Genomic DNA, 24643 nt, shown 5'->3' with positions numbered 1-24643 from the left:
TCATGCTTACCCTTACAAATAGGTCTCGCCCTATTGTCTTACCAGTAGTGCCTTTTTTCCCTCTCCATACCAACTCCTGACCACAGGGCAGCCCTATACAGACACATTCCATAGTACCTTTTTCTTTTCTTAAGTCTTGAGCAAGAGTAAATTTCCTGCTGGATCCTTCAATAAGCAGATCTTTAAAAACTGGGACAAGATGGTATTTTGAAGAGAAGCAACAGCATCTGTAAGTGAACAAGACAGTACCTGATGATCATTACACTTCTTGCATTCTTTACTGAGCTTTCTGTAAAAACAGGAGATGCACAGCTGATATCCGAAGGTAGAGAGATTTTTCACAAAAGGAAGCATTGTGGAGATAACAGCAACTACAGACTGTCATTCAGGGTGGGCTTCCAAGGGTTGCATTTTAGGGAGGGATCTGAGCTCTTAAAGACTAGGAAGGAAGTGCTCACAGGAGGCAACACAAATTCTCCACCAGCTCCTGGGAGTCTCAGAGAATAGCACAGGCCAAAAGCCAACTTCCAGACAACTGAAATGAAGTGAGAAGGCTCTGACCCTTCTTCAAATGAGAAAACAAAGGTGAGAAAATAGTGCAAAAGTTGGCAAGAGGATTAGAGAGCTGGAGTGAGTTAGTTAAACTTCTTTCAATAAAATAGTTTAAGTAACTAAAACAAAAAAAGGCCTTTGTCCTCAGAACACAATCACAAACAAATAGGCCACAAATATGTAATTTTTGGCTCACTGTTCTTTGGGGCTGTAAACTGTATCTATCTATACTTAATATTGATGGGGTTTGTGCTCTAAAATCTCCCAACTATGCTGAATAGGAAACAATAAAAAAGTCCAATTAAAATCCCTTGATTTCAGCCTGGGCTCACCCAAACCAGAAAGCTTTTCAGAGAAACTGCTCTGGGTGCAGGTGCACATGGACATCACCAAGTAGAGAATGTCACCAATCACCTACGAGGCAGCTCTGCACTAAAGGGTGAAATTCCTCTGGATGTATTCATGAACAGAACTTAGCTCAGTCTAGTCTGTTTAGTATGTTCTCATTATCCTGGGACTTCACAGAGTCTGACAAGCTCTGAAAATTCAGTCTGACACAAACATTAGTGCAGAAATCTGGGTCTTTTAAAAGCAAATTTAAGAAAAAGAATACACACTGTAGCGGTCTCAATCAAGTATTTTTATAAAATCAGACCTACTGTTATTTTAAAAAATCTGTCAAAAACAGTTAGAACAGCCACATCCACAAAATTCCTGCCAAAGATCTTTTCTCTGTAGGGGGCAAATAAAAATACAAAACATATTACTTTCTAAGTCCTAAGAAGAACTTTAGAAACCACAGGGCAAAAGCAGCCTCTGGGCAATATTCAAGGCTGTCAAGACACATAAAGCAGTAGAAGAGTCAGCCTCCAGCAATGGTTGATTGCTATATACAGATACCAGCAAGAAAGCTCGGGGACAAAGGCACTGCTGCCACTGACTGAGCAGGCTAGGAGAAGGCCTTTCCACATTTAAGAAATGTCAGCATTCCAAGGGCTTTCTTTACTACAAAACCCCCCAAAGTACAGCGGACTACAAAAAACCCCAAAGTACAGTGGACAGAATCAAAGTAGGACATAAAATTTTATTCTGAAATGATCTCTGGCCACAACAATAAAATGTAACAAATATTCACTAGAACAGTCTTAACTCCTGTCATCAGCTGTACAATACATACAGTATCATAAAACTGGCCACTAGGATTAAAACCCACTACAACATCTTTAATGTTAAGTGGCAACAGCAGCATCTCACAGAAAATTATACATAAATATATACACAGTCCACATTCAATCATTTTTCACATGTTTTCAGTACACACAGTTGCAGCATATTACAGTCACGTGTCTAAGTCATTGCCCAATAAAAACCCAAGCTACTGCTTAGACGCAATTGTAGCAGTTGAACTGAATAATTACAATTTGTAGCAGAGATGTACAAGCCCCTAGAAACAATAATTCACAAATGTTATTTTATTCAAATGCTACCATAGTATTACACTGGGCAATATTCTAATCTTTGCAGACTGTAAAAAGAGTTCTTTCTGCATTATCACAAATATTACTGATGGAAAAAAAATTAACAAACGGAGAGCATTAAATAATGCACACCCTTGCTTAAAGATTTTAATATTGCCCGATGCTACTTATGTCTTTTAAGTGTTTTCAACATTCCCATGAAGTCATTTGTAACTCCAAACCACCCACCAAGTTAAAAGTGGCTTAAGTGCCTTGCACCCAAATTGTAAAAATCCCTGGTCACTTTTATAAGAGCCAGGCACATATAAAAGGAATGCACTTTGGTACATACCAAATGCCCTGGGATTAAATCACACTATAAAACTAAAGAGTTTGAGGTAAATTTTTACAAATACAGTTGATTTTTGTCTAGTGTCACTATAACAAAAAATTATTTAAAAAAAATCAATTTGATGTTAAAGTACAACCAATGATGAAGGGCCATCTTTAACCCCTTAATGAAACGGTACTACAAGAACAGAGTGTCCTCTCCACCCTAGCAGTGTGATTGCCTTATTGTTTCTATTAAGGCCTCGATCATCTACAGGATGTTTTAAGACAGGTATAGCACTTAAAAATAGATTTCATCCCTACTAAGCAGTATTCCAAGGGTTAAAGAGGCCAAGATGCATTTATAACAAAAGGCACATTGTTAACACCAAGGGCACAATCCATCCTCTATCCTTAATCTACACATCTTGCATCACTCTCTTGTTCCAACATTTAAGTGGTAATGAACACACCAGTGGTGCAAGAAACTGAGCCAAGTGAGACTGCAACCAAAGACAACACTGCGCTGTTACTAAATCTGAAAATAGCTCAGACGTCCCCAGACAATGGTAACATGTGAGACTAAGCACTGTTTCCAAGCCAACTTCTATCAGCCTAATTATCAGAGCCCTTAGAATAAAATCACATCAAAGCAAGAGGCAACATCCTTCCCCCCTCCCCCCCTTTTTTTACAGGTATAAATAAGCTACAATAAAATGCAGCTACATCACTTAAAAACCTTGAAGTAGCTGCTCCTTTAGTATAGAGGAAGTTCCACTGTATCTGGGTTAAAAAAATAGCTCTTCACACTATAGTTTGGCCTTTAAGTTTCCGGTAGCATTTATGAAGAAGGTGGATCATAAATGCATTATTGGCATTAAGAACTGGTTACATGAAAAAAAAAATTAGTGGTTGTAGCCCATTAATGACCCATGAACATCACAAATGTTTTCACCTTTAAGTTGCCACAAAAGGCAGGAACATGTATCAATGTCTGCTTTAAAAAATATCATGGGAGATGATTCTTCTTTCACCCTTAACATCAGCATCCCTATTTCCCAACTTTTGCCGGAAGAGTTAAGGTAGAAAGGAGTGGTAAAGCCAAGCAGGTGGTGGAGGAAGTAAAGATTCCCTGTTACTGTAGAAAAATACATAGAATTGTATTCCCAAAGTCATGAGAGTTAGTTAATTCTACATTAAAATTAATATATCTCTTTTCCAGACGTAGAATTTACTGAACATAATTTACTGGATATTAATATTCTAAACCCCACTTTTCTTAGAAGTATTATATTTCATTTTTAACATGATTTCACACATGTTTACATATTGCACTTATATATATGGTATAAAGTTGTGAACAGTTAACACGAAATAATTTAATTTGACTAGAGGCAAGAAATTACCTTTTTATTTTAAAAAGAAAGAAAAATGGTTGATTGACAGTCTAATTTTTACATTTATCAATCAACAAATAACATCCTCTACTCAGAAATTATTTTGGAGCTTCTTTAGGTGTTGACTTTTTGGCAAGAAGTTCAGCGATATGTTTCCTGAGAATTCTGTCATCTTTTTCTTTATATCCCTCCCCCAGTCTTACATTAAATTAAAAAATAAAACAAACCAACAAAGAAAAATTAAGCTGTAAGTGGTAAATTAACCAATATGAAGGAGAACTTAACCGGAAACTTTCTTGGCCTCTCAGGGGACCATGCTTTAAGTAATTTTCATAATTTGTACAAGTAACTCAGTAAAATCTGTGCATATAAATGTTGTTTGTAAGTAAAGTTACTGAGGTTTAATGCAATCCATTCTAGTATGTCTTATTCGAACATCCATAAACGCTTAAGGATTTTTCTTCTTAGTTTAAAATTCCCTTTTCGTATGTTTTATACATCCAATGTAGACCACAGCCATTGTATGCATCAAAATACTGATCTCAGATTTAAACTGTTCCTGTTGAAAACATGCTACAACATGTGAATACCTCTTGTAGGTCTAGATACTATTCTTTAGTAGACCGTCTTTCTTGCATGAATGCAGTTAAAAGTAAAAAAGAAAAACCAAGCATTAGCACACACACATGTGAACAAATCTACACGTATCTCTAACTGTTCTTTCAAAGTCCATTTTCATCAACAAATGCCAAAGATTAAATCAAATCCCAAGTGCTTAGCTTTCCTTTGCTAATTTTCCCTTATTAGAAAATATCTAGGATGGTGTCTTCCACATGAAAACCTTTCCACTGAGGATCTTTCCTTCTACAGTTAAGCTGTCTAAGGTGAAGTACTCCTCGACAGGAAGCAATGTAGTAACATCGTGTTTGCCCCTACATGCAGATTTGATCTGAAGTGTAAATGTACCACAGAAGTCACAGTCACTCAAACATTGTCAGAGGAAATAAAAGCAACCTTGAAATCCATGTAGTTTAACAGTCTGGAAGTTACAGTATAAAACTGACAGAATGAGCACTTCTGCCTATGTGATTTTGGGAGATCAAGCTGCACATTAGAAAAAACAGAAGAGATGGGGGAAAAAAAACAAAAAAGAAAAAAGGAGAATGCATTGTGTGAATGCTCAACGTTACAAACCTGAAATGAAATTCAGAACAATTTTGCTTTACCAACTAATCAGCCACTTTCAAATTCAGAGAAACAGACATATTGCCATTTTCATGCTTTCCAAGACCACCCGTTCCTCTCACTCTACCACGTGGCATGCAAAGTAAGTCATTTTAGCCCCGGTGTTATTTTTTGCATTATGTTTAAATGATCATTTTAACCAAAGCCCGTAACTTTTAAATTGAGAAAGTATTCCATAGGAGGTGACAGTATTTCTAATGATACCATGACTTTCTCTGGGCTACCACATAAAAAATGACAATAGAACATGCTATGGCTCCACTTTAAACTACAAGTTTACAAGTGCTTAACTGTATTCTTTGAGTATTCTCCCTGGAGTCCAGTCAGTCACAGATGTGAGAGTGCACAGAATCCAGACCAAACCCATAAAATCCAAAAGGTAGTCTTTCAAATTTACCCCAGGTTAAAACTAATATGAACCATGGAAGAGAAAGGTTAATACCTTTGATACCACGCTGCAATGCATGACAGTCATGTTGTAACCAGTGGCCTGCCACTGATGTTTATTACTGTGTCACACTAGTTACAGTAAGGCTAATTGTACTGTAGAAGACAAACATTTTAAAAAATAAGTATAAAAACTTAAAGCATTGTCCCCGTATTTTTATAAAAACAAAATTAACATTTAAAATTACATTTAAAATGAGTGCTGAAAGATACAAATGAATAGATTTATTGAGCAAATAAAAATGCATAACTGAGCTAATTTTTCATACAAATAAGGCTCAGCCACATTGTATCTCTCATATTAACAGCATTGGGTTTTTCAAACTCAGCTAACGAGTTTTGGCAACACTGTTCTTTGCTGAATATTCCCATTGGCATCTGTCATCTGTGCCAAATTAGTCCTCAGTTTTGAAGCTGAGCTTGAAGTCGGAGGTAACTTGGAAATTGAAGTTATAGCACCAGTACTCTCTGAAATTCTCTTTGCTGAGGCCTTTTCCCCAGTTGGAGGTTTTGGCAACCGTCTCCTTAACCAGGGATGCCGCAAAGCCTGGGTGGGTGTCAAACGGGCTGCAGGATCCCATTCTAAACACTGCTTTAAGAAGTCAAGGAAGAGGGGATCATCACACCCCTTTAATGCATTACCCCACTCTCTGCTCTCTGGTGGGCCACGCAGTTTTCCCCTCCGAGAGCGTCCACCATTAAGTACTACAGAGCCATCAGATAAGGTTGTGATGCTGCAATAGCGGGGATAACCCTTAGAGCTCACAAAGTTTTTCGCTCGCTTGGATGACTCTAAGAGTTTTGGAGCAGGCATGCCCAATAGTTCAATCATACAAGCCAGCTGATCTCCTTCATCTTCTCCAGGTAAAAGCGGATAACCGGTCAGAAGCTCTGCTAGGATACAGCCCAAGCTCCACATATCTATGGGCATCCCATAACGAGCACCAAGGATGACTTCGGGTGCACGATAAAACCGTGACTGAATGTAAGTGTAGACACGCTGATGCTCGTAACAGCTTGAGCCAAAATCAATCACTTTAATACCACTTCTACCCTGTTGTTTCAACAGAATGTTCTCAGGTTTAAGGTCACAGTGAATGATTCTGTTTTTGTGCAAAGCATCCAAGCACTGTAAAATTGAGTGGGCAAACTTCCGAACCAAAGGCAGGCTAAAGCCCTGAAACTTGTTTTTCTTTATTAATTCATACAGGTTCATGCTCAGCAACTCAAATGTCATGCAGATATGGCTGCGGAATGTGAAGTTTTCCAACATGTGAATAACATTCATGTTGTTATCCTTATCTTGCTTCCGAAGGTGTTCCAGGATCTTAATTTCTTCCGCAGCTTGGCGGTGGAAACGTTTTTCATTTCTTACCATTTTTAGTGCCACGTGCTGATGCATCTTGTGATCGTAGGCCTTCACCACCTGCCCAAAGCTTCCTTTCCCTATAACTTTCAGGACTTCATACCTGTATGCAATATGATCATGGGGTACTTGAATGTAAGACCCTTGCTCATCATCATACCCACAGTTGTTTGAACCACCAACAACACCTTGCCGCTTCTTTGCATTTGGACCCAAGAAGTATATTTCAGGGTAGCTAAAAATCTCATGATGCTCAAAAGCTGTTAATTTTTGCATGTATTGCTTCATTGCTTGCTCTGGTGTGATAACAGAGGTTTTCACCTTCCCTGTTCCATCTGTAGATTTTAAAGAGCTGGAGCTGCCTTGTCGCCTGTGGGCACTCTCTGTCTGTCTGTCCTGAACCACTGGCAATCCAGATTTGCCTAGCGTTGTAAGTCCATTTGGCTGCGTTGTCAGAACCGTTCTCTTGTTACTATTATCTTCAAAGAGCTGCTGAACCTGGATTTGTCCATGGCTACCAACATGTAGGTGCTCATTCATTGTGTGCTTACTGCCTCCAACCTAAAATTGAAAATAAATACATACCCAGTTAACAAGAAAGACATGAACTCCATGCTTCAACATTCACTCTGCAACCCTACATTCTGCCTAAATCACCTCAACGTGAAGTGTCTTCTTAGATGTCAATTGTTTACAGAGAATCTAAAAAATACAGCATGTATACTGTGATACTGCTGGATGCTATTAAATGTCCTGATTCTTGTTTCTCAAATGCTATTCTCATGTCTCTCCAAAATGTCTGCAACAAGGCAATCACAAGCGTGCCACCATGAGAAGCTAACAATATTTCCAAGCAATCTTCAATGCAGCAGACCTGTAACATCAAGATGCATGCTTGACTTCATAATAGTAACAGTTTTACAGATGCTGAAGATAACATACAATGCCTGTAAGAACTTAAATGGCTTATGCTTTCATCACCTGTTCTCAGAAATCAATATTTTAACTTCTTCCTAAATTTGTTGTATATCAAAGGTTACAGATACATTTTTAAGCAATAAGGAATGTGTTGCGACACGCACAAAGAGGAAAAGAATCCACACATTTCTGAAGTTCAAGAATGCAACTTAGACAGTCACAAGTCAGCAAAACATTCCAATCAATGAAGAATAAGCATATCCTTTAGCACTCTCCCAAACCAGCCTAATGATAACTTTTAACCAAAATGAGATTTGGGGCCTTACGCAGACTTGAGTAGAGAGCAAATCTTTGCCTTGAGGAACATACAGTAACTTTATTTTATAGGAATGGAAAAAAGCTTTAATAGATTTTAGAAAGTAGATTTGTTCTTGACAGTGTGTACATGGGAATTAACAGCAGCATTCAGCATTTTCAAGCAAACAGCAAAGTACTGGAGTGTGAAAACAGGTATTGCTCCAAACCTGTTATTTTTAAGAAGAAGCAAGAAATTTACAGGCATACCGGCCACTAAAATAGCTGTCCTTAAAATTCCTTATTTGCTCTCAAGTAGAGGATAATTAGTTTGTCTTCTGCCTGGTCTTACACAAATGTGGGAAGAATTCCCCTGCTGTCTCTCCAGCTGATTCACCAGTCTTAATATTTATGTCAAATTACTAACGAAAAGTTCACTGATACTGTCAGACAGATGATCAAGCCAGAGCTGAGAACACTTTTCATCTGAACTGTATTTTTTCTAGGCAGCTAAGGATAACACATCCCTTGTTCACTTAAGGTTGCTGAAATGAAATCAGAAAATGACAGTTGTGTGCTGTGATATGAGGCAATGAAATCTGTGCTGCAACAGCAAAGTGCTTCCTAATGAGAAAACCCAGGCATGCAAGGCAGACTCGAGCATACTTTGTGCTTCTGTTAAGGCATCAGTCTGATACAGCAGAAGCATATTTTTGTAAATTCACTAACTTGTTCCCAAAGACTTGCCAGCTGGACACCAGCTTCACCTTTGGACAGTATATTGAAATTTGCAGCTCTGAAACTCATATAATGTAAGAAGAAGGGCTCTCAGGGACTGCTTCTGCCAAGTTGACTGCTCTTCTGATTCCATTTTGACTGATGTTCATTCATCATTGCAGTTTGACTGCGTATGTTTGTTTGCAGAGAAATTTAGGCTCACACTGTCAAATTTGATCAATCTCATAGAAAGCACTACCACACAATCACAACTCAGAGCAAAGATGTTTGTAACATTTAAGCACAATGAAGATATACAGGAAATCAACAAAAACTCCCTTCCTAGTTTGACGTCTCAAAAGCACCAGAAATTAAATCATTAAGAGGACTTCTCTTTTGCCTTCAGGCAATTCCTTCAGGTCAAGTTTGAGGCACACTGCAGTAGCAGTTTCCTGAAGGTTGCCCTGATCCTGTATATGAACAGCAGTTACTGCAGAGAAATAAAAAATTGCTCCAAGAGCTGCTAAATCACCTATTTCAGAAGAACCAGATCTAATTAGTAAGATGTGTCATAGGTTCAGCACTGGAGAGCTGCACAAGAAAGGCATAATAAAGCAGCAGAGTAAACATACAATTCCAAAGACTCAAGCTAGGAAACTCTAGGTACAAAAATTTATTCTCCAACACTAATTGAACAAAAGCAGATCATATCTAGACAAACTGGGAGTAGGCAATATGAATGTAGACAATGAAGAAGAAAGAATAACACTGCAAAAGTAATTTTTAAGAACTTTTTAACCCAAGTACTCATTACCACAGCTCAAATCTTGAATTTTTTTCCCCTCAAGTCACCTGTTTTCACAGTTAACTATTTTCCACCCTTCCTAAGCACTGCTTGCTTCAATGTATGTACTGAGAAGTTCTTCAGGGCTTGGAAAAAAACCTATATATTTATTCTGTCTCAACAGGGACAAAAAAGTTATTTTTTCTAAAAAGTGTGTTTGTGAACACATTCTGAAGTGTAAACCATGTAGTTTCCTGCACTTTCAGGCAGATTCATGGTTTTTCAAGCAGCAGAATGAAATCACTAGCATTATTCCAACTTCAACCCAAATCCCAAGTAACTGGTTTTGCCAGTTTCAGTCAGCTGCTTGGGAATGGAAATGCAGATGCAGACAGTAGCACTGGTTTTCTTTGTAGAAAATTACCACATTATCACAGGCTCTATTCCAAAAGCTGCACAGGAGAAGAGAGCTCACTCTTCTTTCAGAAAAGCCTAACAAAAAGAGTTTTAGAGCTATCAGACACAACACAACCACAAAGTACATATCAAAAATGAACTTTCCTCATCTATTTCCAACCTGGATGAGGGCTGGATTTGCACCAGTCCTTTGCTCTGCTTATCTACTTCTGGCTACTTGGGTGTCTGAGATTGCTGTCAGGCTCAGGCTTGCACTGCTCACAAGCTTCTCGAGCAACACTGCAAGTTCCTGAACCACAACTAATGGGCTTGGCAAGCTACAAAAGACTACAGCCTTCTTAGTCCCGTACCAAACTCTTCTTAGTGCGCAAAAGCTCCATCAGCCTTTCAACCGAAACCGCACGCCTGAGAGGTTTGCAACACTTCCATTTTGCTTCTGCAGATGGACCAGTAAATTCCAGAACCAACAACCTACACAACTGACCACCTGCATGCACTTATACAGCTTACTGATTATATATTGTGTTGTTTGTGCTCAAACCCATCCACACCTTCTATGATTTACATATTTTGGTAGCACATATAATCAAAAAGCTACTGTTGTAAGTCTATAAAATATATTGAAATAACTGGTGAGCTTGAACCCATCTTCGTGAATCTTCTGACACCATCAATTACATAACAGCAAGTATTACAATGCAGTGTTTCTTTTCTTTCTTAGTAGTTTCTCATAACTTCAAAATCACCATTAAGATCTTTTACTTTGTTATGTTCATTTTATGGAAGTTGATGACTATGCCAAAAACACTCACCTAATCTTTGAAGTAGATATACCAAGCAAAACAAAACTACACCCTAAACGATGATCAATAAATAAATAAAAAAGCAGCAAAACTTTAATTTGAGGGTGGTATTATTTGGGTTTCTTTTGCCTTCACAAATGGATTTAGGAACAGAAGTAGAACAGTAACTTACTAAGGCAACAGACCTGTAACAACAGGGAAGTAGCATAAAAATGAATCCAGCCTGCTAACAAGGTGGCAAACCCATTTACAATTCCTCTGCAGTACACTCACCCAATGCATTGATCTGCTTCAAGACCTTTTACAAGACTAATAGGACTGAACCCCACAGGAGCACGTACCTCTTCTCAACTTCATCCTCCAAATGCGTCAAAATGTTATGTAATTGTATCATATTTCATCTTTGGAACAGTCACTTCTGTGATTATTAGCACCCTATAAAACTATCCAAGACAGACACATGATTCAGCTATATCTTATAATTTTATTTTGAGCAAAATCACAGAAAAAAGATTTTGCTGTCAATCAAAATCTAAAAAGGTTTGTAAAATTAATCTTAATAACAGAGCAATCATGATGGCCTGCTGAAACACTGCACAGGAATAAGATGTCATTATCTGCTATTACTCTGCACAGATGAGGACAAAGGGAGAAACAGTGTTCTAAAGTAGTAACTTAATTAAAGAATAATTGTTACACTATATACCCCTTTCTTCACAGCATTTCTGGGCATGCCAGTTTCAGCCCTACTGTGTCAAACACACAAGAGGCATATGGTATCAGGTGCAGCATGCTTCACTGCCTATTTTGTTGACTACGAAACAAAAGCCTCAGCAAAGGTACAAAAGGCCTTTTTTTTCCTCGATAAACTAATTAAAAAACATTCCTCTGTTCAGAACTAAAAATACTTGCTAATTATACTGGATTATCTCTAATGGTTTTATCATGAGTATAGGTTTTATACACCAAAAAAGACTAAGCCTTTGTTGAGCTTGGGGCTCAACAAGAGTGGCAGAAGGAATACACCACTCAGATTTTTGCTGTTGTTGTATCTGGTCCATATAAGCTTATTTTTTGAAAAGTTAAACATAACTTCATATAGCAAATATTTTCACAGACTGAACTATGCCTCAAGAGTGATACTGATTCTTAATTTTTTTAAATTCTGTTAGGGGTGCAGTGAGTTTGAATACTTCTGGGACACCCTGCATTTATTACACATGATGAAACTCAAAAGGACAGCCAATGTACACTAAAATGAACTCCTTGGGTTAGGTGAACTATACAAATATGACAGATGTGCTCAAAAGTACTGCAGTTCCTACAGCACCACAGTCCCAGCTGCTGGAACCCAAATTTCACAGCTGACCCCCATAGCCCTTGAAAGTTAAGATAGCCTCATATTCCCCCCAGATACAAATTTTAAATAGAGGAAGAAACATCCAAAGAAAATGAGATGTGGTAAAATCCAGATCATGACTGCATAGTTATTTCCACTCAAATGTGACAGTATTTCTGTGGCAATTTAATAGATGAAAACACCACAATAAGAACGTATTTGCTTTGGTTTTACCTGCTTTAAAGCAGATGACAATAGCAAAAATTAGCAGCATGTGACCTACCAGGTCTTTGCATTAACAGAGTCCAGAAATCTCTGTTCCATTATAATGTAAGTCAATTAAAAAAATTAAATTAAAAAAATCAAGACTAATACAATGACTGATGCAAAAGTATATGGGTAAACATTCAACGCTGGTGGCAAAAGAAAATAGGCTTGCTGTACAGAAATCTTAGAAAGGGCTTGAAGGAGGGAGGGCACTGAATCATGCATTGTAAATGGGTTGTTTTACAGTACTAGACAGGAGGATAAAAACATTAATACTGGTATACTGCAAGAGAAACAGAAACAGTGCAGAATGCAGGAACACATGCCAAGCAAGAAAGAACAGAGACAGAGATGAGTCTGGAAGAAGGACTCACAGACAGGTTGGGATTTATACAAGCAGAGCAGCAGGCAAGCAAGATAATCTCTACTGCAGCATGTCAACTGGATGTTACGAGACCATAATGAAATAGGAGAGAGTGAATGGAAAAAGGTTCCAATCATCACAGCAAGAACTTAAGGCTTCCAAAGAGAAAGCACTGACTTTGGAAAGGAAAATGAAGAGGACAAGGGGTTGGAAACAGGTTCATGTTTTCCACCACAAGGCAAAGAAGACAGCCAAGGATGGAAGCATACACAAATAAGCCTAGGATGAAGGCACACTTAAAAAAAATAAACAAAACCTTTCCCTAGTAGAACACACAACCCCGCCTGCTTAGCAACAAAGGCTGCTGTGCTTGCGAAGACTGCCACCAAAACCTCTGTCCCATTTTACGAAGCTTGTGTAAAACATCATCTTTTCCCCTTCTACCCATGCTATTTATAATCTACCAAACAATGAAATTTCACTTGACAGTAGGAGACCACAGTTTCAGCAGAGGCTGGATCACACAAGTAAGAAATATGACAGGCAGTTGACTTCTTCCCCGTCTGCATTAAAAGAAAAACCCTTCAGCCTAAACAAAACCTAACTTCTACCTCAGTTTCTCTCACAATTAGCATACATACATACTATGCACACTTAAATACAAACACCAGCAGTTCACCCACTTAAGCACACCATACGTTCTGAAAGTTTGAAACACAAACAGAAAAATTCTGGTTTTAGCTATTACAGAAGCCACATAGATACAACAGAGATGAAAACAGCATAAGCAAATGGACACTAGAAGGAAAATAATTTAACAAAACTGAAAAGACCCATTTTAAACAGGCCTGACTGGAGGAAGTGGTGGGACGCAAAACCAATGGTTTCAATCTGTCAGTGTCAGCTGAGGTCAGTAGGCCTAAGTTTACAGAACAGATACCGCCCCCCTTTTTTTCAGGTTAAAATCCAGCATTCTGGTGTCAAATCTGATCCTTACCACAAAAAGGCATGTTAGCAAACCACAAAATAACCACCTACAAAGGCTGTATGAGGCATTTCTGTAATAGCACCTGAGGCTAAAAAACCACTGTAGAGTAGGCTCTTTATCACAAAGGAAAGACAGACTTTGAAACAGTCAGAATCTAGAGGGACATGATCCATCACCATACAATGCTTGGTCATTCCCGGGTGCTTCCATAAGTACACATATATATGCTACATATAAACACAGGCACACATACACAATCACAAACTTGTAAAGATGCTTGGAACACAGAAATGTAACACTTGAACACCCCTTGAATGCTTTTATAAAGACTGAATCTTTACATACATATAGATATATATATATACATACACACACAGAGACACTATATATAATATATATATATATACAAAATCTTTGTATAAGAATACCAAAATTCTGTACTTCCAAAATTACTAAGTAGTCACAGAAAAATAGCTGGACCACCATGGTTTCACAAATCCTAAATTAAGTCTGGGCTCTGTTACATGTGAGCCCTTGCATGATTGGTGCCCAGGCTGTTTGTACTATGTTCCTTCTTCTATAATTTTATTTAAACAAACCCTTAAGCTGTTGACCCAACTCTAAAATCAAGCAGCGCTTAACTGGTATACAAATGTGAAAAAAATTGGCCTTATATACTAACAAACAATTCAGACATGTACTCTAGCTACATAAATATACAATGGAGTTGATCTCAAGCATGCAACTCCACCTTGAATTTGCAGAATACTCCTCACTCCTTTTGAGAATACCCTATATATATATATATATATGTATATTTACTGATTTTTTATTTAACTTAAGACAATTCTTGCTATAAATGGATTTGAATAAGATGTTTTACTCCTGGAAAGTCACTGAAACACTAATATCTAAATGCACAGTTTCACCTTCCACTAGCCCATAATCACATTACCATTTAAAGCTCTGCCATATGTTTACATGGATAGTATGTGAGCATCCATGAAGAACTCATTAATTCTATGAAAAGTATGCTATCAATGCCTTTCAGGGTCAGTATGAAATCTTTCAGAATGTAAAAGGAAATGTATGCAATAAAAATTTCAGATATTTAGTGTTAACACGACAGTATATAGACCCCTCTCTCTACTCTGTCATGCCTTCAGGACAGAGATACCTCCTCTTACCCATATATAGTGGCATACTTGGGAAGTTTCATTCCTAGTAGATTAACTAGGAGTGGGAGATAACGTGAGATATTACAGAACCGGAATATAGCACCCTTTTTGTGCCATCAGCGGTTATTTCTTTATAGGTAAACTACTGCAGCAATAAAGGCAGATTCATCCAATCACTGTCCCTGAGCACAGCGATAGCTATCTCTAGGGAAGACTGCGATCGGCCTGAGCTGATCAGACATCTGAAGGGGAGAGGAGCCTTCATTTTTCACCACAGTTCATACGACATTTTAATCACAGGGGCTAACCTCATCTCAAAATACGTATTCACCAGAACATCTCCTCTATGCTAGTGTGAAAGATCGAATTTGTCTCTGAAAATGAGACACAAAACCAGCCTGAAGGGGAGGAGGGGAGGGAGCTGGGGAAGGAGAAAGCAATGTGTGCAGTTACAGGGTCCCAGCCTAACAACAAGCATGCACATTTCATCGGAGCCTGCAGAAATCCACCGCACGTTGCTCCAGCACCACGCTGCGCCCCGGGGGGCCCATGCGCGCTCGGTACCGCCGCTGGGCACACCTGGCGAGCCAGACGCCCCTTCCCCGCTCCCCGTCCGCACCCTCCCCTGCCCGGGCTCACCGTGTGGGAAGCGTTGCTGGCCCTGAGCGGCGGCAATGCGAGGGGCGATGGCGGGCCGGTCCCAGCTCCTGCCCGGGAGACCCCGGCTCCGGTGCCCGGGGAAGACGGCAGCGGGCGGCCGCTGTCCCCTGCCCTGCCTGCGGAGAGCAGAGGGGTGAGCGCGGCGGGCAGCTGCGGCCCCTCGGGCAGCGAGCCCGTCGGGGCGGCGGCCCCAGCGCTCGGCCGGCACCGCCGCCCGACTTGCTTGAGGCAGAAGCCATTAAAAGCTAATCACCGCCGCGGCGCACACACGCACCGATCCGGCTAATAGCGCGGGCGGGCCGTGCTCGCCCGGCTAAGCCCTTCATCTGAGATTAACCCGCCACCGGCAGGCGCCTAACCGGGAGAACGAGCCGGCTCTGCCCCGCGCACGCCTCGGGGCTGGACGGCTGCCCGCGCCTCCCGCCTCCCCCCAAGCCGTCTGGCCCGAAGAAATCCCGGCGCCGCCGGGGACCCGCCAGGAGTTCACAAGTCTGCCGCGGGAAGCGGCGGCGAGCACCGCTGCCCCTTGTCAAACGCAGCCGCTCCGGCACCCGCGGCGATCCCCAGGTCTCCTTGGGTCGTTTCCCTGCGTGATTTCTCTCGGGCCCCCGCTCACCCCGCCCCGCTCCCCCGAGGCGAACTCGCCACCCGCACCACAGCGGCTCGGCGGAGCCCAGCGCGCAGCCCCCGACGGCCCCCCGGGCTCGGCTGCCGCGGGGGGAGGGCGGATCATTGTTCGACACGCACGGCACCTCTGCGGCGGCGGCCGCGGGGCCCCCGAGCCCCCCCGCCCCCGTCCCCCTCCGCCGGGCCTCCGCAGCCCGGCCCAGCGGTGGCGGTCGCGGCGGCTCTCGCTCGCTCTCCTTACCGGCTGGATAGGCAGCACCAGCGGCGGCGCTAGCCGAGGGTTTTCTGGTTAACATGGCCGCTGGAGAGGAGGGAGAGGAAAAGGCATGTCAGGGTGGCTCTCCTCCGCTGCTCCTCGGCCTCTCCGGGCGGCGTCTGCCTCTCTTCTCCGATCAGCTACACCCAGACCCAGACACGTCCTGCGCTGCATCCCCCTGGCCCCGGGCCGGCCGGACAGACCCTCCAACGGCCCGCCGTCGCCTCCCGCCGCGGCAGCAGCAGCCGAGCCGCCGCCGCAGCCCCCGGCCCAAGCTCATCACCTCCCCCGCCCCCGCCCCGGTCGCCCCGGTCCCCTCGCAGGGAGGAGGGGGCAGCAGCAGGCGGCCGGACAGGACCCTCCTCCTCGCGCGGCGGAGCGGGGACAAACAGCGCACAGGATCGGCAGTCCCCGCCCCGTCGGCCGCGTGCCCTCCTTCCGTCCCTCCCCGCCGCTCCCTCCTGTTCCCTACCGCTCCGCCGCCGCGGAGGCGGCGCGGCCCGCGGCTCCCCCGGCCGCCGCACGTCCGCCCGCCCGCCCTCCCATCCGCACAACGGCCGCGCCGCCCGCGCGCCCTGCCCGCACAACGGCCCCGCCGCGCGGGAGCGGGCCCGGGGCGCGCCCGGCCGTTGGGCAGCGCGGCCGCACGGCCATGATGGGCCCGCAGGGCGGCGCGGGCGCAGCCACGGGGAGCGGCTCCGGCCCCGGGCAGCCCCGGCGTGGGGTGCGCGAGCGGGAGGGAGCGATGCCGCGGGGAAATGGGCGTGCGTGGCGGCAGAGGAGCCGGGGCATGGCCAGCTCGTCAGGCGGCGGGGACCACTCTGTCAGACCGGCAAGACAAAGGTGGCCCCGTGGGACGAGGGGTAAATAACTTGAAACGCATAGAGTTTAAGTGAAGACTTTTTAAAAAAGGGAAAAAAGAAGCTTTTGGGATTGCCCTGGAGGCGTAAGTGTCTCAGCCTAGAATGAGATTGCGAGGGGCGTTATTGGCCTTGTTTTCCGAACTACACGACGTGCTTTGTGGAGTACAATGCTTTGAATTCCTGGTTTGTCAGCTCGAACGTCATTACTGCCAAAAATAGAAGACTGAGCATTTGCCCCGCTTGGAACAGCATTGAAGTGAACTGTCCTACCTATGCTCAGCCCTTTTTGAAGTCCATACAGACCTCGCAGGTTTTTCTTTGGAAACAGCTGGTAGATGTATAGACAGACCTCCCTTCATCACCTTCCACAGAAAAGACAGAAAAATAAATCTCTGCTTTCCCTATGTCTAAGCAAAAAAAAAAAAAAAAAAAAAAAAAAAAGCAAACAAATCCATGCCTTTGCCTCTTCCAGTGCCACAGACACATGCATAAGCAAAGACGTTTCCTGTACTGATGCAAAGAAATAAACAATTTCCCTAACCCCTCCTGTCACATAGAGAAAACAATCACACCCACCTAATCTTTTCCCTCCACTGTAGCTGAAAGAAAGCTTTGTCTTCCACAATATCCCCCCAGATGTCCACAGGCACTCCCAATGTCCCTTCCCATTGGTTGCCAGGTGTATAAATGCTGTTTTTTGATTACTTTCTGTATTTTCTCATCATTTTCACAAGCAGTGCATGCACATCAAAGGTATCTGCATATCAAACACTCTGATAACATTACTCTTCTGAGATACCTTAAATGCTTCAGGAATGGCAGACAGAAAAAAAAAAAAAAAAAGATATTTTCCTAGTAAGTCTGGGGAGGGGTGGAAGGGAAGCTTGTTCATGCTCAGGCTAGATAAAAAACTGAATTGATACCAATTACCTTGTTGTAGGGCTTCCAGGAGTTCTTTATCTTGAATGATGTGTCTTTTCTGACTGTCAGTGTCACAGATGGTTTCATGCATGTTCAGAGGTTGCACCTGAACACTGAGATAAGACAAAGCCCTCTAAATTGTCCTGATTCAACCCCTTTCCAGTCGAGTACACCTTCACAGTATGCTTTCCACAGTTTATTCAAACACTCTTGGACTGCTATGAAGACTATGTAAAAAATGGAGCTAGTCTATCACATAGTAAACAGTATTTAAATTAACTCAGTGGGAACAAATTACAATGGTGCCTGTCCAGCTATTCTCTTTCTAAGACTGTGTGCACTGTAAGCATTAGTCTTGAATCCTGTTAGTGGCCTTGGGCCTGCTTGGATGCCTTTCTTTCTCTGCCTCTTTCTCCATTTGCAGCCCATCCTGACATTTGCTGTCAAGGATAGTACCTGATGGAGTCTGAATTGCAACTCAAGGGCAAGCCCACCTTGATTCTTTCTGAATGCAATGCAAGAAACTTCAGTTTAAAAGCCCTTTTCATGCAGAATTTAAAATGATAAAGAGGAGGAACATGGTAATATAATGGCAAAGTACCATGGTTGCAAATAGTAATGCCTTTAACAGGCATCTCTTTAAAATCATAGAGGCAGATATTAAAAGAAGAAAGCAAAACCTAAATACTCAAAGACAAAGCAAAGGTTAATTATTTCATGGTCAAGCCTTACACTCAGAAATCTGAACTATTTCCTGTTGAGCATCCACAAGACTTTCTTCTCTGTGATACTGGCCATACTGAGCATATGGGCACTTTCCAGAGCAGTGCTACGTAGGATGAGATCAACAGGCTTCAGTTCCCAGGACAGAAATAAGTGTTAGGCAGCTGACAGGAGAAAGTGTACGGTGCTCAGAAATTAGAGAGTAAAATGAGTCAGGATTTTATTGATCCTTTTTCCTGCTCACTCAGCTTTTATTACTCAAAGGTTTGAACTAACCTGTAATGATAGAAGATTAGTCTTCCTTTTCTTGCAAACAAATCCTCTGAGTATTCATGAGTGACAGACTACTAAGAATCATAGAATAGTTTAGGTTGGAAGGGACTTTTAAAGGCATCTACTCCAACCCCCTGCAATGAGCAGGGACAGTTTCAACCAGATCAGGTGGCTCAGAGCCCTGTCCAACCTGCCCTTGAATGTTTTCAGGGATGGAGCATCCTCACATCTCTAGTGGTACCAACTGTGCCAGTGTTTCATCACCCTTGTAAGAGATTTCTTCCTCATGCCTAGTATGAATCTATCCCCGTTGAGTATAAAAATTGTACCCCTTGTCCTGTTGCAACAGGTCCTACCAAAAAGGTTGTCCCCATCATTCTTATAAGTCCCCTTTAAGTGTCAAAAAGCCACAATAAGGTTTCCCTGGAGGCTTTTTTCTCCAGGCTGAACAACCCTGCCTGTCTCAGCCTGTCTTCACAGTGGAGGTGCTCTATTCCTCTGGTCATTTTTGTGGCCTTCCTCTGGACCCACTCCAACAGGCCCAGCTGGTACTTGCAAGGGACTTGTAAGGTAGTGTCATCAAAGCAGTTGTTTTTAAGAGAAATATCTGAAAACTTTATTTCCAGACAGGTATCCAAGGAGGCCTGTTGACTGGAAAGTGCCAGCTCAGTGGGACAAGGGCAGTAACTGGTTCTGTGCCACAGTGGGCACCTAAGGAATAAGGTGAAGGGGCAGTTGGAAGTGCTGGGGACAATGAGAAGGCTGCTTGCCACAGCTACTTTGGAGAGACGTTTAGGTTGGTTTGTTACAGATATCAGCCTCCCATGATAAACTGCACCAAGTGTTCCAGTACAAAAACTAACAACTATTTGGTAAAAGTAAAGTGGAAAATCACAACCATTAAATTACAAAATTAAAATTCATTAAAAAAAAAAAAGCCCAACAGCACCAGAACATTCTAGAATAAAACCTGGTAACTGTAATACCTTGTCTAAAAGTGTTCCTGCCCACATAGAACATTAAAATGCATTATTGAAGATATTATTCTAGTAGTGTGGAGAGACAGAGCATGCTGTGTTTCTTGAGCCATTCAGTCAGGCCCTTGTGACCAAGAAAGATATTAATTCTAAACAGACTGTGAGGGGTTGCTGAGGTCTGTTTGTCAGGCTGCCTGGGGACCCAGTTCATATCGAGTTGCCTTGTTAGAGCACTGTACTTCCTTAGCAGCCCTGTGAGATCTCCTATGCCAGTCCACTTACCTCTTCAAAGTAGGTGGGTTAAGGTTTAATTAAATGGGGCTTTGGTATGTAGTTGTAGGGCAAGCAAGGCTGGCTGGTCAGTCACAAAACATCTCTGCCACTGTGGTATTAGCAAATGCTTATGTGGTCAGGCAGCAGGGAATTCCTGAGAAGCCATGAATGCCCAAAGCTGCGGTGATGACACTGTGGGACTCCCACAGTGACAGGTGCAGTGATTGCTCAGCACCTTGCTATGCTTTGTCCATTCTCACAAGGCACAGCACACTGTGTGTAAATAAATCACAAACTGTGCTGTAGATAAATCACACTAGGTAAAGAAAATACAGGGCTCCTCAAACATCAGGGGGTTGGAGGACATGGCACTTAGTGGCATGGCTTAGTGATAGACTTGGAACTGTGAGGATTTGTTTAACTTAAGGGTCTTTTCCAATCTAAATGATTCTGCGATTCTATGAAAAGTAGAGGTCAGACAAGCCTAGAACACAGAAAGTAAAAATGTGGTTTTCTGCCACCTTTTAATCATCCCCTCCTACTAATCAGAATTTGCATGAAGGAGGATCTTTACTAATTCTCAACATGTTTTAAAAGGTTCTTGTGAAGCAGACCTTAAATGCTGAGCTGGAGACATTAAAACACTAGAATATGTCTCACCATTAATTAAAATGGGACCAAGCCTGTTGTCTCAGACAGTAATATGTATTTTAAAAGTAAACCCTTAAGCCCAGTAAGTGGTTGCTTCAGGATGGTGTGAACACAATCAGCACCAGGTTCTTGTTAATTTGTTGTGGATAATTTAGGCATGAGTAGGACGGTGTATACCACAGTGTTGTCTTTCAGCAGATCATTCTGAGAGCAGTGTAGGCACTTTAAAATACAGCAATCTACAAACACTAGCACTGCAGATGGAAAGCACACCAGTCAGGACTCGACTAGCTCTCAAACATGCATTTCACTATGTGGTACACATATAAGGTTTGCAACTCCACCCTCTCTCTGCTGTTTCCAGAAACAAAAAAATCCCAGCAGAGCATCTTCAACTTAGAATAAAACTGTATTTCAATGCAGTTATAAAAGGTAAACTTATGTATTCAGAGCAAGAGTGCAGAGTTACTGCCACAAGTCAGCTTGCTAGTACGTATTCATACTGACATGAGAGTATATGAAGCTAAACTGGCTTGCCAGGTTCAGATGTTTGTTTGTTGGCCTTCATTCCAGTGTGCGTTCTGTTGAGCTTAAACTTCCTTCTGTGTTCAAGGGTTTAAGAACTGCTGTTTCAGAACACATAATTCACAATTTCTATTACAGTACTAAGATACAACAAAGGATATTTTAGTGGTCAGTGAGTACACCCTGAAAAGAAACTCTGAGATTCTGTAAATCTGCAAGCATACAAATAGTTTTTAGTCTTCTCCTATTACAGCTATTTTGTGGGAGATTATGTCACAATATATTTTTATTTTAGTGCTGTCAAATTGCACATTAAGTAAAATGCTTTTCCTTTTCACCAGACTATGCCAATGTTTCTAAATTTCTGTATTATATATTTCCCATAAAACTTCTGAATTCTTGTAGTATTAATATCATTAGAAAATTAGAGTTACTCCTTTGTGTATACTCCCAGCATGTCTAATGGGAGGAGAAAGATTCCTGTTTTCCTGTCTCATCCAGCAGAAGCAATTCTGATGGAGTTATTGGAGTAGCATTAGTATAAAACTAATCTCAGGGAAAAAGCTTAATGCTGGTTGAATCTTTTCAGCTGATGCACAACCTTCTTTTTGTACTCAGTAGAAAAGTGAACCTCTGGAAGAAGAAAAGAAAAATTACATATCTTTGGCTCTTCTTCTGTAGACCCTTCCCACCATGTTGTGAAGCTTCTCTGTTGCCCCAGCTACACAAATAAGGAAGATGTGATAATTGCAGACATAAATTAAAACTACTGTCTCTCCTGTCACTTGAATGTTAGTCTTTGCTAAGAAGGTCCTATAAAACAACTGTTACTGCAAGTTTAGTTTGCATATGATACCTCGGATTTCTACCAAACTGTTTCAGAGAGAAACCACAGACTAGTTAAACCTTATGTCATTTCTGAATTCAGTTTCCTATTTTAACCACCTTGAAAGTCAATATAGAAGCTCGGTGTAATCTTTCTTGAGCTCATTGTGTGGGCTACTCTGTTTCAAAACCAGCTGTTCACACGTGGGGTTAGTTCCAGCTGTTGAAACACTGGTAATCTTTGCTTGTCCAATTCCACATGTGAAATGAAACAGACTTAGCTTTAAAGGGTTTGTGGGACTCAGCTACTCTTCACAGCAGTGTTTCATAGAAGCTGGGATTTAATTCTGTCAGGTGCTGAGAAGTTTCAGCTCCCCTGAATCAGAGAGCCCAATATCTCATAGGGTGTACTGAAATTGAGAAATTACATATCTCACTCACTTGTAATAAAGCTCATTAAAATTATTAAAATCACTGCCCTGTGAAAGCACAAAACTGAGGCATAATTAAAAGATAATGGGTCAGAGGAACTCAGAATGCAGAAGGAACTCTGACCAAGTTATTTTCCTCACCCAGGCTTTCTCTGGGCAGAATTTATTTATAAAAGGAAAAGGAATCATTAAGTCCCAGGGTCTGAACATTATATTATTAACTAGTATAATCTACTGTCAGGATTTACATGGTGACTCTTGAGCTAGACCATGAGCCACCTGCTGAAAAGCAAAATTAAGGCTACATGCTGGGAAAGCTCTTTGTCATTAAAATATAATCAAGGTTTGTTAGGGCAACAAAAAAAGAACCAACCTTATGTGCTAAATTAAACTGAGTGAGAACTGAAGGTATCAGACAGCTGTGAAGAGTTCTTCAGCTCCCTCTTTTGCAGGGTGTAAACCCTACATGGGCTAACCATAGGAAACACAGACTGCATCCCTTGAATGGATGTAAAAGAAGCCCCTGGCCATGTTTCCTATGAATAGTATGTGCAACTTTGTGCAACATGGTACTTTTTCTTCTGTAATGAGCCTCCTTACCTTTCTCCATTACAGAAGTGTAAAAAAGAATGTCAAGTGAGCATGGTCAGGCTGATATTTGAGTAACAAGAAGGGATGTGCAGGTATGTATTTATAGTGTGGAGAGAAAGTTAAGAGGGATCTTCTCAGTGTTCCCTTCTCTACCTTACTACTGTTTCTTTGGTGTGGAAGTACCCTAAGCTGTCCAGCCTCTCATTTACACTGCTGTATGAATGTTTGGAGGATGTGTGTATTCAGGTGTGAAGGGTGGGAAAAGAAGAATAAAAAATATATTATGTGATAATGAAACAGAGGCTTTAATTTACTATCATCATTTCTAATTTCCTTCCAAAGGAATAAATGCGCATATTAACATGCAAATAGTTCACAATAAATTCAGAAAATTGAAACTTAAAATCATTGTATAATTTGAAAAATTAAGTAAACAAAGGAAAATTCCTGCAGGCATTCTACAGATAGAGAAAAAGAGAAAAGAGGCCCAAGGGGACACTTCAGTATGTATGCTATTTTATTAGTAAAATTAATCCCAGTGATTTCAAAAGGACTATTCACACACAGTTCCACCTTTAATTAGGATCCCAGCTTTAAATTATAGAACACTTTTTTTGCTTAGCTGAGATACTAATTTTAATTTGCAGAAAGGCAGAGGTTGCTACCTATGGTAACTCCCTTTATTTATTTGTGTACAAAATGGGTAACATTAACATGAGGGGCTAGGCCAAATAAGTAGGCAGCTCATAAGAGGAATCACGTGTGGCAGAAACAATAGGTGCCCAATGCCCATTCTAGTGCCTGGCAAAGTGTGCTGGGGTGTCAAAGCAGAGACAGAAACCATAGGGGACACAAATACCCAGGAGATTTCCCCTGCATGAGCTGGCCAATTCAAGAACATCTGAAGGTTCTTTAGAGAAAAAGTTACTGTCATCACAGAGTTCTCTTCTGTACAGTAAAATAATGGCAAAAGCACTCATTGGGCAAAGTTCAGTGCATTTGGACCTTCAGCCTCTGAAGGTGTGCAACAAACTACAAGCTGCTGAATCTGAAACAGGAATTCATGACTCACTGGGTCAGAGAGAGAAAGTGTTACAAAGAGAAATTAAAGATGAGAAAGACTACTGCTGTGAGGTTAGACTTTAGAAGTATGTTTTTAATGTTGCATAAAGCACAGTAATATT

General features: G+C 41.7%; 1 protein-coding gene across 1 annotated transcript; it reads right to left on the bottom strand.

Annotated features, from left to right (window-relative positions):
• Positions 1-1616: 1616 nt before the first annotated feature.
• DYRK2 (dual specificity tyrosine phosphorylation regulated kinase 2) lies at positions 1617-16663 on the bottom strand. Its single transcript, XM_036400946.1, has 3 exons — positions 16392-16663; positions 15503-15639; positions 1617-7355 (listed from the first exon to the last, which is right to left on the bottom strand). The coding sequence occupies exons 1-3, from the start codon at positions 16444-16446 to the stop codon at positions 5754-5756; spliced, it is 1794 nt and encodes a 597-aa protein (XP_036256839.1). The 5' UTR covers positions 16447-16663; the 3' UTR covers positions 1617-5753.
• Positions 16664-24643: the final 7980 nt, after the last annotated feature.

Source organism: Molothrus ater, chromosome 5 (genome assembly GCF_012460135.2).
Source record: "Molothrus ater isolate BHLD 08-10-18 breed brown headed cowbird chromosome 5, BPBGC_Mater_1.1, whole genome shotgun sequence".
NCBI classification, from domain to species: domain Eukaryota; kingdom Metazoa; phylum Chordata; class Aves; order Passeriformes; family Icteridae; genus Molothrus; species Molothrus ater.
Note: the sequence above shows the minus strand (reverse complement) of the source record. Positions and strands in the feature narration are given on the sequence as shown.

Excerpts from the sequence above, each read along its gene's own strand:
- DYRK2 (XM_036400946.1), bottom strand. The coding sequence starts at position 16,446 with ATGTTAACCAGAAAACCCTCGGCTAGCGCCGCCGCTGGTGCTGCCTAT. Across the intron at positions 15,640-16,391 it reads TGGTGCTGCCTATCCAGCCG|GCAGGGCAGGGGACAGCGGC; the intron begins GTAAGGAGAGCG and ends TGCTCTCCGCAG. Across the intron at positions 7,356-15,502 it reads CCAGCAACGCTTCCCACACG|GTTGGAGGCAGTAAGCACAC; the intron begins GTGAGCCCGGGC and ends TTTCAATTTTAG.